The 14111-nt window shown below is 43.3% G+C and overlaps 1 protein-coding gene across 5 annotated transcripts in view; it reads right to left on the bottom strand.

The window, feature by feature from the left end:
- UNKL (unk like zinc finger) overlaps positions 1 to 6093 on the bottom strand; it is a 137547-nt gene extending 131454 nt beyond the window's left edge. For 3 of the 5 annotated variants that reach the window (XM_039492383.1, XM_039492387.1, XM_039492386.1), the window contains exons 1-2: positions 4431 to 4595; positions 2807 to 3016 (exon numbers count right to left, since the gene is read on the bottom strand). In XM_039492383.1, the coding sequence (XP_039348317.1) occupies positions 2807 to 3016; positions 4431 to 4567 (347 nt within the window). In that variant the 5' untranslated portion in view covers positions 4568 to 4595. Of the gene's footprint in view, positions 1 to 2806; positions 3017 to 4430; positions 4596 to 5742 lie in introns of those variants that run through there. The other 2 variants (XM_039492390.1, XM_039492384.1) reach the window with 1 other exon arrangement.
- Positions 6094 to 14111: the final 8018 nt, after the last annotated feature.

Raw genomic sequence — 14111 nt, 5'->3', positions numbered from 1 at the left:
TAATCATTACACGGATACATTTAGGTCCTAATCCTTCATTAGGATTTGCTAGCACTGATTCCTATACTCCAAGTAGGGACACTGCACAACTGCAGAAGTCTTTACTAGGTGGCCCTAAACAGTACATATTTATAAAAGAGCATAATTATAAAAGAACAGTAGCGATGTTATGATGGGGGTCTATTATAGACCACCAAATGAAGAAGAGGAAGTGGGTGAGTCATTCTACAAGCAGGTAACAATTTTAGCTAACACAGATGAGCTAGTATTAATGGGGGATTTTAACTTCCCTGATATCTGTTGGAAGACTATTACAGGAAAACATAATATGTCCTGCGAATTCTTAGCATATGTAGGGGACTGAGGAAACAAGTAGGGGTCATCCATTTTGGATCTGGTTTTGACCAACAGATGAATTAGTTGCGAACGTGAACGTGGTCAGGAACTTGGGAGGAAGTGATCATGATCTGATAGAATTCAAGATCCTATGAAAAGGAGGATATGAGAACAGCAAAACAAGGACAATGGACTTCAGAAAGGCAGATTTCAACCAACTCAGAGAAATAATATGCAAGGTCCCATGGAAAGACTAATTAGGTAGAAAAGTAGTTGAAGGGGGCTGACAGTTCCTAAAAGACGTAATACTAGAGGCTCAATATCAAACTATTCCAATGCAGACGGAAGATAAGAAGAGCCACAGGAGGTCAATGTGACTGCAGAAGGAGCTATTTAGCTATCTAAAAACCAAAAGGGAAACATGCAGGAAATAGGAGGGGCATGTCACCAAGGAAGAAGATAATGGGAATAGCATGAGCGTTTAGGGACAAAAATCAGGAAAACCAAGGCAAAGAGTTACAGCTGGCAAGGAATGTTAGAGACAACAAGAAGGGGTTCTTCAAATATGTCAGACAAAAAAGAAAGATCAATGGAAGTGTGGGTTCACTGCTCAATGGAGAAGGTAAGCTGGTAATGGAAAATGACAGGAAGGCACAGCAGTTCAGTGCCTACTTTGATTCAGTCATCTCACAAAAAACAACTAGCCAAATTACCACAGACAATAAAGGGAAAGGGATGAAGACAGGGATAAATAAAGAACACGTCAGAGTTCTTCTGATTAATTTGAATGAATTCAAATCAGTGAGGCCTGATGCTATTCACTCCAAGGTACTGAAAGAATTAGCTGAAGAAATCTCAGTGCCACTGACAATAATATTTGCTAACTCATGGATGACAGGAGAGGTCCTGGAAGACAGGAGAAGGGCTAACATAGTGCCTCTCTTTAAAAAAGGGGGAAAAGGAGGAACTGGGGAACTATAGACCAATCAGCCTGACTTTGATACCTGGGAAGCTACCAGATCAATGGATAAAATATTCAATTTGCAAATATCTGGAGGATGAAGGGGTAATCAGTAGCAACCAGCATGGATTTACTAAGAACAAATCATGCCAAACCAGCTTAACTTCCTTCCTGACAAAGTAACTGGTTTGGTGGATAGGGGGAATGCAGTGGACATAATATACCTGGACTTCGGCAAAACTTGACACAGTCCCACATGACAGTCTCATAAGTAAGCTACAGAAATACAGCCTTGGTGGAACTACCATTAAGTAGATACATAAATGGTTAAACAACCACAAACAAAGAGTAACTCTTAATGGAATTATGTCAGATTGGCAGGAGGTCTCAAGTGGAGTTCCACAGAGATCTGTTCCGGGTCCGGTGTTGTTGAACATCTCGAGAGCATACTGATCAAATCTGAAGATGACACAAAGCTGGAAGGGAAAGTTGCCAACACTTTGGAGGATAGAGCTACAATTCAGAGGATTCTTAATAAATTGGGGAACTGGGCTATAGACAACAAAATGAAATTCAGCAAAGACAAATGTAAGGTGCTACACTTAGGGAAGAAAAATCAAATGCACAAATACAGAATGGGGAATAACTAGCTTGGCAGCAACACTGCTGAGAAGGATCTGGGAATTGTGGTGGATCACGACCTCAACATGAGTCAGCAATGCAATGCTGTTGCAAAAAAAGCAAATACAATGTTAGGTTGCATTAACAAAGGCATAGCTTGCAAGTCATGGCAGATGATAACAGCGCCCTACTCAGTGCTGGTCAGGCCTTAGCTGAAGTACTGTGTCCAGTTTTGGTCACCAATGTACAGAAAGAATGTAGAGAAACTGGAAAGGATCCAAAGGCGAGTGACAAAGATGATCAAAGGGATGGAATGCAGCCATATTAGCAAAGGCTGAAGGAACTGGATATGTTTAGTTTGAAAAAGAGGAGATTAAGGGGGACATGATAGCAGTCTTCAAATACTTGAAAGGATGCCATAAAAAAATGGAGAAAAGTTGTTCTCTTGCACCACGGCGGGCAGGACGAGGGGCAATCAGTTCAAACTACAACATAGCAGATTTAGATTAAATCTTGGGGGATAAACTTCCTAACTGTAAGAACCGTAGGACAATGAAACAGATTGCCTAGGGATGTTGTGGAAGTTCCTTCACTGGAGGCTTTCAAAAGGAGGCTGGACAGTCCTCTGTCTTGGATGATTTAGAAAAAACAAATCCCACACCTTGGCAAGGGCTTTGCAGCCCTATAATTCTAAACCTATAATTGTATGATTCTGTGCTTACAAAAAATCTGATAAATTACTTAAAGTTAGAGGAAATCTCTCAAAACTAACTCAGCAAGTTTTACCAGATACCAATGATTCTCTAACCAAAAGTACATCTCTGTACATAAAGTCACTGATAATATTGCAAATGCCAAATTGACTGGGGGTGAGGGGGGGAAACTTACTCATCTCCATCTGGACAGATTCCTGTGGTCTCATCATATTTTGTACAATAAACATCTGGACTGTAGTTAAAAGTCCCATCACGCCTTCGAATGGGTCTACGACGACGCTGATTTAGGAAATGCCAGTGAAAACAGGTAAATGGTCTGTGCTGGGTACACTTGTGCTGCAAGAATAGGGGGCACTGCTCTGTTCTAAAGTCCTTTAGATACCTAAAAAAATTAAACTGTGTTACAAGTTCATCTTATTGGAGGCATATTGATTACAGCATTAACAAGGCACTTGATAATTCAATATGTGCAGCCCATGAGAGTGTACAATTTTATCCTGTGTAAAATTATATTCTCTACATACATTTTACTGCTAGAAATTAAATATGACAATTTTTAATTAAAATTGCATTACAATTGAAGTTCACAATGTAATTCCTGTATACTATGTTGCACAACTTAAATAATAATGTTTATATTAGGGCTGTCAAGCGGTTAAAAAAATTAATTGCACGGTTAAAAAAATTAATTGTGATTAATCGCACTGTTAAAAAATAACAGAATACCATTTATTTAAATACCTTGCAATGCCGGCTAAAAAAGTGTCATGCAAATACCTGTTCTCACTTTCTGTTGACATTGTAAATAAGAAGAAGGCAGCATCAACAAACTTGTTTGTCTTAATGATTGGCAGAACAAGAAGTAGGACTGAGTGGACTTGTAGACTTTTAAGTTTTACATTGTTTTGTTTTTGAGTGCAGTTATGTAACAAAAAAAGTCTTCATTTGTAAGTTGCACTTTCACAACACAGAGATTGAACTACAGTACTTGTCTGAGGTGAATTGAAAAATACTATTTCTTTTGTTTATCTTTCAGTGCACATATTTGTAATCAAGAATATACACTTTGATTTCAATTACAACACAGAATACAATATATAGAAAAATGTGGAAAAACATCCAAAATATTTAATAAATTTCAGTTGGTATTCTATTGTTTAACAGTGCAATTAATCATGATTAATTTTTTTAATCGCGATTAATTTTTTTTAGTTAATCGTGTAAGTTAACTGTGATTAATCGACAGCCCTAATTTATATCAAATATTACAGTCAAAAATCATGTCTATAGGCTTTAAAAATTAGATTTCCCTAAGTGACAATCATACAGCAGTTCCAAGCACTTCAAAACAAGTTACTTGAATGCAAATTCAGATTCCCTATTATACTAGATCAGGGGTAGGCAACCTATGGCACGGGTGACCAAGGCGGCACGCGAGGTGATTTTCAGTGGCACTCACAACGCCTGGGTCCTGGCCACCAGTCCGGGGGGACTCTGCATTTTAATTTAATTTTAAATGAAGCTTCTTAAACATTTTAAAAACCTTATTTACTGTACATACAATAATAGTTTAGTTATATATTATAGACTTATAGAAAGAGACCTTCTAAAAACGTTAAAATGTATTACTGGCACGCGAAACCTTAAATTAGAGTGAATAAAACTCAACACACCACTTCTGAAAGGTTGCCGACCCCTGTACTAGCTAATCCTACTAGAGCTGTTTTTTCAAATAACCACATTTTGTTTTATGTTAGAAATGCCTCAACTCCAATAACCCCACACTACAGACTCACATTGCATAGAAGCCTATCCTGGGAACACTGACATGAGAAATGGGAGAGGGATTGTAAATCCCTTCACAGTGGTACAGTAGTCTAGAGGGTGCAGGTGTAAGAGAGGGAAGGTGGATATAAGTGAACAGGAAGAACATAGGAAATGAAGAAGAGGGAGTTTATCCCAGAAAGAAGAAAGAGCAGGGATGATGGAAAAGAACACAAAAGTTACTAGGGAAGGTACTGGAAGTTTGGAGGAGCTTGGTTATTGGAGATTGTTACTGTGCAAACTATTGAGATCTGGGGGTTATGTGATGCTTTGGGCAGGCTGTATGAAGTTACTTATGGTTATTTCACTGTTTACCTCAGTCCGCTAGAAATCCCCAGTAATCTAGAGGCTGGGAGTAATTCAGTTATTGGGGATGTGCTTTGAGAATATTTATGGGGGGGTGTCAGGGTTATCTAGGAGATTCTGGGATAGTCAGAGAGGTTATGTTTCTTATGTTTGTTTAGGGCAGGAGCAGGCAACCTGAGGCACGCGAGCTGATTTTCTGTGGCACTCACACTGCCCGGGTCCTGGCCACCACTCTGGGGAGCTCTGCATTTTAATTTAATTTTAAATTAAGCTTCTTAAACATTTTTAAAACCTTATTTACTTTACATACAACAATAGTTTAGTTATATATTATAGACTTATAGAAAGAGACCTTCTAAAAACATTAAAATGTGTTACTGGCACATGAAACCTTAAATTACAGTGAATAAATGAAGACTGGGCACACCACTTCTGAAAGGCTGCTGACCCCTGGTTTAGGGGTAGTTAAGGTTACCGGGGGTATGAGAGTGTTAAGGAATGAAGAGATGGTTATGAAGTCGTTAGGGGTGTCTCAAGGGTTATGAGTGTCTTGGGTGCATGGCGGTGTTTGTTTAGGGGATGATAGGAGGCCATAGGAGCAGTTATAAGGAGGATTAGGGGGCTGTGGGAGCATTGGGGCATGTGGGAAGCGTTAAGGGATGGTGCGGGGTGACTTGGGAGGGCTGTAGGGCGGTGTTTCAGGAACATTAGCGGGTTGTATGGTGGGTTGGGGCGCTCCGGTACTCAGGTCGCATTAGGGGCACTCGGGCCGCGTTCTGGGGCCGCCGGCGAATTAGGGGCTCTCGGGCCGCGTTCCGGCGCCGGAGGGCAGCAGCCTCACGAGACCTGCCGCCGAAGTAAGAGGCCTCTGGACCCAGGCCGGGTCCGTTACCTCAGGGCCAATGATCCCCGCCCGGCCTTGGGCCAGGCTTGGCAGGCGCGAGGGCGCAAAAGGTGGCTCCAGGGCCCGATACCTACGTATAGTGCGTCGGCTGCTCGGTCTGCGGGGACCCACCGCACCCGCCACCTCGAGAAGCCGCTTTCGAAACCGACGGCATCTTCCTCAGCGGTAGCCACAGCGCAGGCGCCTGCCAGGCCAGAGCCACCTCCCCCAGACCCGCCCGGCGCGAAGCCTCCCCCGTCCCCTGCTGAGCCGGGGGGATAAACCCCACCCGAGCGTGGAGGGGGAGTCTGGGACGGGAGGCGCTGACCCCACAGCGGACAGGTATTGCGGGAGCTACTCAACTGGTTCCCCCCACACTGTTAAACTGGTTAGAGCGCAGGGAGGCCGCAGCTCAGGGCGCGCAGGGCTGCTTTAAGTCTGCAGCTTGGAAATCTTTGGGACGCTGGAAAAAAGGGGGCTTGTGTGCATGAGAGTGCAGGGGGCCACACACAGGTATACCCCTCTCGGTGCCTCTCAAGCAATCGCTAACTGATACGTCTCAGGAGGGTTCCTTGCTCATTGGGATGATTTATCAGCAGACTCAGGTACGGCACATAAATGAAACTCCCTTCGCTATAACGGCAAGCTTCTTGAAATGAGGCCTTCCAACCCGTATCCATACATTACTCACAACACCTCAGATCCGCCCTACTGCTGCCGGCTCTTCTCCCTCTCCCCGACCTAGGGCCTGAAAGAGTCATCTGCCTTTCCTAGATGTTTGCAAAAGAAGTGGACAGAGGAAGCATTTTCTTTTTACACGTGATCTTTGACAGCAATACCCTGAAATATGCTTTTCTGTATGTATTTCGGAGTTAACTTTTGATGGTGGTTCTGTTGCAGTCTTCTTATAATACTATTACTCTTTGAAGACATTACACATTAAATATTCTCGTGGATGCTGCTGCAGTACCAAGTTCCTCTCCCTGGCCCATAACTTCATCCCTAATGCTGATCCTATAACTACAGTCACAGACAGGGTCAAATACTCAGTCCATCTGTCAGTTGCAAGACTTCTTTCCCACAGACTGCCTCAAGGCTTCAACTGAGGATACCCATAAATCCACCACTTGCTAACCATTAGCAAGAAGGCCTGTCTCATTCTTCAGTATTAGCCCCATTTTACTATTAGAGAATAAGTTTGTCTTCCCAGGGAGCCACTGGTCTAGTGAATGAGGCAGAAACCTAATACTAAGGGACCAAGATTCTATTCCTGATTCCCAAACTCAATAAATGTGACAGCTCTAAGCCTCAGTTTTAATCACCTATAAAACAGAAATAATATTTCACAATGTCTTGTAAAGCACTCTGATAATATATAAAATCAAGGCAGGGAAAGATGTAGAAATAATCTCCTAGGCTTGTTCTTATTCTTGTAGAGTATATGGGAGGTACCAACACCAGTTCCTCATTAATTTATATTTAAAGAAGCTCAGTGGCCTAGGCATTTTACTAAACAGCTAAAACACATTAAGAGTATGTTTTAAGATTAACTTTTAAATAGCACTGCACTTTTCTACTGTGCACAAGTGTCCACATCAGAGTATATATGTAAAATTTAAGAATCACCACTTGGAAAGATAAATAATTCAGTGACACTGAGAAGTGGGTTTTTGGGTTTTTGTTTTTTTTAAACACATATAGCTGGGTTATATTCAAACTTTATAGGGTCTTATATACATACCTCTTTAATGTCATGATGGGTGCTAGATAAGATTTAGTTGGTTCTTCACTCCAGTCAGCACTGGATTTTTTTTAAAACCACACACACAAGAAGGGGTGATAGGTGGAGAAAAAGAAGGGTATTTTGAGGAAGACTAAATGGATTTTGCATTTGATTCTAACGGCAGTGAAGTTCATGGCCACCCTGTCTCATTCTTCAGTCCTTCGGGACATTCCCTTAAATATCTCATTTGTTTAATTGTTATCAGCCCTTGTTATAACTATTAAACCAAATTTAATGGGGATTCAAAAAACTGGACTTGAGAAATTTACCAGACACCTTTTAGCCATAAGAGATTATGACAGACTAGGGAGGGGGCAACAGCAAGATTCTATAGAAAACATAACTTTGGTATACTTGGTAAAGCTGTAAACAACCACCAAACACTTGAATACTAAATTTTCCCCCTTCTGTTACTCACACCTTCATGTCAACTGTTTGAAATGGGCCACTCTCATTACCACTACAAAAATTATTTTTCCTCCCTTGGTATTCTGCTGATAATTAAATTGTCTTGTTAGACTGACCCCCAACCTGGTAAGGCAACTCCCATCTTTTCATGTACTATGTATAAATATACCTGCTACTGTATTTTCCACTCCATGCATCCGATGAAGTGGGTTCTAGCACACAAAAGCTTAAGTCCAAATAAATTTGTTCGTTTCTAAGGTGCCACAAGGACTCATTGTTTTAGCTGGAAGATAGTTTTTGCAACCTTAAAAGCTAGAAGCTTAATTTTGTTTTTCAAATGAAACTTTAAATTCTGTAGAAATGGATGGCTTCAGCCCCTTCTCTTGCTAGGAAAAGTTTTCTAAAAGCCAGTAGTAAGTAGGATGTGTGATTTTAAGACCTGGAAAGTTAGGATTAATTTTGCAATTAAGATTTACCCAGATACTGGTTTGCTCTTCACAATTAAGAGGATTGTTTTTCACCTTCATGAATGAACTGTTCAGTTACATCTACTACAAAAGGATCTTTTCTACTGATGACAGAGAAAGTCCATCTCCACCATAGAGCTATGTTTAGTTCTGTAGTGTAGAAAACAGGATTTATTAAACTCATATTGACAGTGCATTAAAAGAGTTGTATGGAGGTCATTTCCACATGACCTAACACAATACTAGAGTACAAAATATGAAGTTAACATTCAGTTTAATAGTAATACCACATATAGGTATGTAGCTATCTTCACCGTGCTTTACAAAGTAATTTGTTATCCCAGTGTCATTGTCACCTTTGGCACAATGTTTTTGTATCCTTCTGACTTTGATATTGTAATACATTCAAAATCTTAAAAGTCAGATGATGGGGGACAGGTCTAACCAGTCTCAGGACATTATCAGTACAGCAGTATTCACATATTGAACCTTCTGACTGCAACTATGCACAAGTTAAGAGCCCACTTGATTAACTCTGTTGCCATGAGTTATATGAGGATTAGCAAAAATTACCAGCAATGGCAAGGAATCAGGCTTGCAGAATAAAGACAGTGATAGGTGGGAAAACAAGAGTTTCCAGGCAGGTCAGTGCAGCATCAGATCACCTGGAATACCAGCAGTTTCCTAGGGGGGCTGCTATTACAGCTACCCTCCCCCAGGTCAGCATTTTTCCTATTGGGATGGTGGTGGCAGTATTTTGTTTTCTGGGGTCTCATCTAACAAGCCTGGCACCTGCTGATGGAAAACGGCTCCCAGTTGCTTGTCGACTTCTGTCTCCTCCCTAAAGACGCACCAGAGCAGCAGCCCTATCCCTAGCAGGCTGACCGGCAACACTTTCACCCAGGGTCTCTGATAGTCACTGCCCATGGACCTGTCCACAGACCAGACCCGCGGGCTGGCTTTGCTGGTGGAGAAGGGGATGGGCCTGGAGCTCTCAGACTCCGCTACGTCCTCGGGCCCCGGTTGCCGACTGAGGCGTCGCACTGGACAGAAGGGACAGGAGAGCGGGCGCGACCTGGAGGGAGAAAAGGAAGAATAAACGCGACGTAAAGCGAGTCGCAGGCCCGTCTCCGCCCCGGGCAGGATCCGACCCCCGCGGAGCAAGCCCGCGCCACCCCTCACCGCCAGCCCCACAGGATCGCGCGGCTCATCCCGCTCCACCACCGCCACCCGTCACGTCCGGTGTAGGGGAGAAGAGGGCTCGGCTTAGTAACGTGCTACTGAGCATGCTCAGTACGTCTGCTGAAGCCGCTGCCCTTCACCCTGCCCTTATTACCCGTAGGATTCTGCTCCAGGACTATTCAGGGCTGGGGGAGGGGCCCTGCTCGGCTAGTATCTGGAGCTGGGTCTAGTCTAGGGTGACCAGACAGCAAGTGTGAAAAATCAGGACAGGGGGTGGGGGGCTAATAGGCGCCTATAGAAGAAAAAGACCCAAAAATCAGGACTGTCCCTATAAAATCAGGACATCTGGTCACCCTAGTCTAGCCCCAGCCCTGTCCCTGCCTGAGTGAAAGTGGTCACATGAACTGAGCATGCTCAGTAACATCTGCTGAAGCCACTGCCCTTCACCCTGCCCTAAAAATGTACTGATTTACAGGGGCTAAAAGGGGGCAAAGGGGGGAGAATTGGAGCAGGGGGTGTCCAGGATCTGAGCAGGGGGCAGAAATTGACTGGGCAGGGGGGGTCAAGCAGCTGAAGGCAGCATTAGGAGAGGGGCTAAAGGGCAAAATCAGGGATGAAGGGGGAGAGGAGCAGGATTTAAACTCGGGGTGAGGTGCTGGCAGAGGGTGTCAAAAGCCAAAACCTGGTACAGGCAGGGGCGCAGGGGGTAACAGTTACCCCAGTGCAATTGAGACACCCAGGTTTGCCAAAATGGAGGGGGGCAAAGGGTTTTTTTTTATTTCCCCCTCTCACAGACAGCACCTCTCAGCATCAGCTTCCCAGGGCTGGGTTCTTAAAGGCGACAAGGGGATTAGCTCCAAGCACTGTGAGCTGAGCCTGTACACACTAGCGCTTTAAAGCGCTCAAACTTGCTGCGCTCGGGGGAGGGGGGGTGATTTTTCACACCCCTGAGCCAGCAAGTTAGAGTACTTTCACTTGCCAGTGTAGATAATCTCTGAGATTTAATTCAGTGAAACATTTTACATATATCCTCTCAAAAAAAAGTATCCCTTATCACTATATCTGAATGCCTAGAGTCTCCGAGCAGTTTCCCAAGTTGTCTTATCTGCTGCTGGGATTCCCTGAATTTTTAATTCTAACTTTTTCTTCTCATTTTTAGAGCAGATGTTTATTTTGTTGGATCATCTTACTTCCACTCTGACTGAATATTGGTGGTCAGACCAATAGTCTGCCTAATCTAGTATCCTGTCTTGTGTCACTGAACCATCCCATTGTCCACTCCCAGCATCTGGCAGTCAAAGGACGGTTTAGGGACATGCAGAGCATGGGCCTGCATCCCTGATTATCTTGGCTAATAGCCAATGTACTTATCCTGAGGGACTGATCTAATTCTTTGTTCAACCCATTCATAGTTTTGCCTTTCAAAATATAATGAACACACATCTACAACCCCAAGCTACCTTTACAACCCCAAGAATTTTAAAATCATGAGTCATACACCCTCGAGTCAAGAAATTTTAATAAATAAATGATTTTTTTTATGTGCCTCTTTGTTCCTGACCCTGTAGGGTGCAGTAAGGCTGCCAGTTCCAATGCCTTGAGCCTAAACACCTGAATGAATCTTAGTCTACCCCCATACTCCCAAACATTTCATATACCTAAGGCCATATCTACACTTTAAGTATCGGTTAACTCAAGTTATGTCACCATAGAGTCAGTACGGTTACTATGTCACTTGTGTGCATGCCTCCTGGATTCCTTATCTCAGCAGTCAGGGTACTCACCAGAAGCACTTGTATCGATTCAGAGTGAGGTACACCATGAATAGATATCCCACTGTCCACCCACTGTATTTTGGGAAGCTTTGGTTTGGCAGTGTATGCTGGGTACCAAACAGGTCAGACCGGGGTGGTTGTGGCCATGGGATCCAACTTCTTATAATGCATTGTTAACCATCCACTAATGTTATATGTATCCAATACATAAATGTATACGTTTTCACCTTTTTTTCTAAACCCACAAACCTGCCTAGCCCTCCTCACTGTCTGCCATCTCACACAGAATCATGGAGCTTGCATGGCTCTGCACTATTGTCATGAGTGTTTCAACCCAAAGGTGCATGCTCCTTTACTATTTGCAGATCAGCAAACATACATGTACATATACTCTACATTCTTTATGAAAATATGCTTATGATATGGATATGACATAGCTAATATATACTTTATGCAAGATGGCTGATGTGGGGTATCACTGCAAAACTTAAGATTTATTGACTGTATTTATCCAATCTGTATGGATGTAATGTTTGTATCTGAGGCTAGAAATATTGGCCATTTCTCTGTATTTCAAATGTGCTCTGTTTGATGAGGCCAGACAATGTTAGTGGCTTATTGAAGGAATGCACAAACACATAAAGATTACCCCAGGAACTGTGCCTCTTAACGATAGTGCTATACAGTGGGGACTACTTGACCAAGATCAGATACCTCTACACAGTGGTTGCTGTTTGACCCAGGTCACAGCAAAAGAGCCTTCCAGAAAGTGGGGGGAAGAAAGAAAAGGTGGACAGTGACAGCCTACAAGAACAACCGGAAACACCTGAGGTACAAAGATTGAACAGTGAGAAGTGATTGTCCCAGCAATCTGGATGATGGGAAGACAGACACTTCAGCTCAGCTCAGCATACTGAGAATAAGAAGGATCTGACATTACCAACCACTGTAGAATAATCCATGTGTGTATATATCTTTTGTCCCCATCATGCAGACATAGGCCTTTTCTCACTTCTAATAAAACTAATGAAAACAGTTTAACAGTGAAGACAATGGCTAAAGAAGATGTCTCAAAAATTAAATGAGCAATGAGGTGACATGTGAGTACCATAGTTCTGAGTGTAATTTTTGTGATGATACCTCTTTGCTCCTTATGTGTATAAGAGTGACAGAAGTGGAAGTCTGTATAAAGCACAATGGTAGATTTTCTGCCTATGAGCTTGCTTTCCAAAGGAATTAAGTATTTCACATACTATTTATAATGTTTTTAACTTCTCTCAATGTTTTGTGTGCATTCAATTTTTTTTTATTAATAGACAGTATGACGTACTATTAACTGGAAAGGGACTAATAAAGATTTCTTTTTAAATGTTCAGACTTTCATTAAGGGTTTTTCATGCAATAGCCATGAAATTCCACTTGCAAAATGTTTTTTAAACAGTACTGAAAATAGAGGAATGTGAGAAAGTCTGCTTGGTTCTCTCTACTCCAAAAATGTGTTTGGTATCAAGTTTTTGTCTAATGCATGGGTCGGCAACATGTGGCACGTGAGCCGATTTTTGATGGCACGCAAGGCGGGCTGAGCTGCTTGGTCCGCCGCCGCTGTGGGGTTCCCACTGCTGGCCCCTTGCCAGCTGGGGTTCTGCCGCCGGTCCCACTCAGCACCCGCTGCTGGCCTGGAGGAAGGAACCCTAGGCTGGCAGCGGGCTGTGACCCCAGCTGGCAGCCGAAACCCCAGAGCGGTGGCAGGCTGAGCCGCTCAGTCCGCCACCACTCTGGAGTTTCCACCGCCAGCTCCTGCTAGCTGGGGTCCCACCGCCGGTCCCACTCAGTGCCCGCTGCTGGCCTGGGGTTCCTTCCCAGAGGCTGGCAGCGGGCTGAGACCCCAGCTGGCAGGAGCCGGCGGCTGAAACCCCAGAGCAGGGGTGGGCGGAGACACTCAGCCCACCGCCGAAACCCCAGAGCTGGGCGGTCTGACCCGCTTATCCCACCGCCGCTCTGGGGTTCTGGCTGCTGGCCCCTTGCCAGCTGGGGTCCCCGCCGCAGCCCCACCCACCTTGCTTGTGGTTGGAGTTCCAGCGCAGGCCCCCTGCCAGACAGGGTCCAGGCCTCCGGCCCTGTTCAGCCCTACCAGCTCCACTCACCTCAGCTTCCGATCTGGGGTTCTAGACGGTTAACAACTGATCACTCAGAAGCCCGTGTGCAGCTTAAAGTATCCAAATATGTGCCACCAGACATTGGAAAACTCAGCAAGGAAAAGCAAGGGCAAGGCTCACACTAAACTAATAAGATCTGCATTTTAATTTAAATTTTAAATAAAGCTTCTGAAACATTTTGAAAACCTTGTTTACTTTATATATAACAGTAGTTTGATTATATATTATAGACTTATAGAGAGACCTTCTAAAAAACGTTAAAATGTATTACCGGCACGCAAAGCCTTAAATTAGAGTGTATACATGAAGACTCGGCACACCACTGCTGAAAGGTTGCCGACCCCTGATCTAATGACTATTTTGAGGACGGGGACTAAGCATCTTTTAATAGAACAAAAGTGTCACTTAAGATTTCTTGAGTAATAAACATGTACATAATGCTGTGACACTGGCCCTAAACCATGGTGGATTTAATTTAAATTAAATTGATTTAAATTATAATTTAAATCACTAGTCAGGAAGACTTGATTTAATCATGGTTTTCTAGATAAAAGTGCATTCTTGTTCGTTGTTATAGCCTTAATACATATTCTTCACAACTCAGAGTTAGATATGTTGAATTTCTACACACTATACTTTTTTAAAGAATGATTTATTCAGAAAACTTTTAAGAGTAGTTTTACAGCTGTATCA

The sequence above is a fragment of the Mauremys reevesii genome, linkage group 10 (assembly GCF_016161935.1).
Source record: "Mauremys reevesii isolate NIE-2019 linkage group 10, ASM1616193v1, whole genome shotgun sequence".
Taxonomy (NCBI): Eukaryota; Metazoa; Chordata; order Testudines; family Geoemydidae; genus Mauremys; species Mauremys reevesii.
This window is presented reverse-complemented; position numbering and strand designations above follow the sequence as displayed.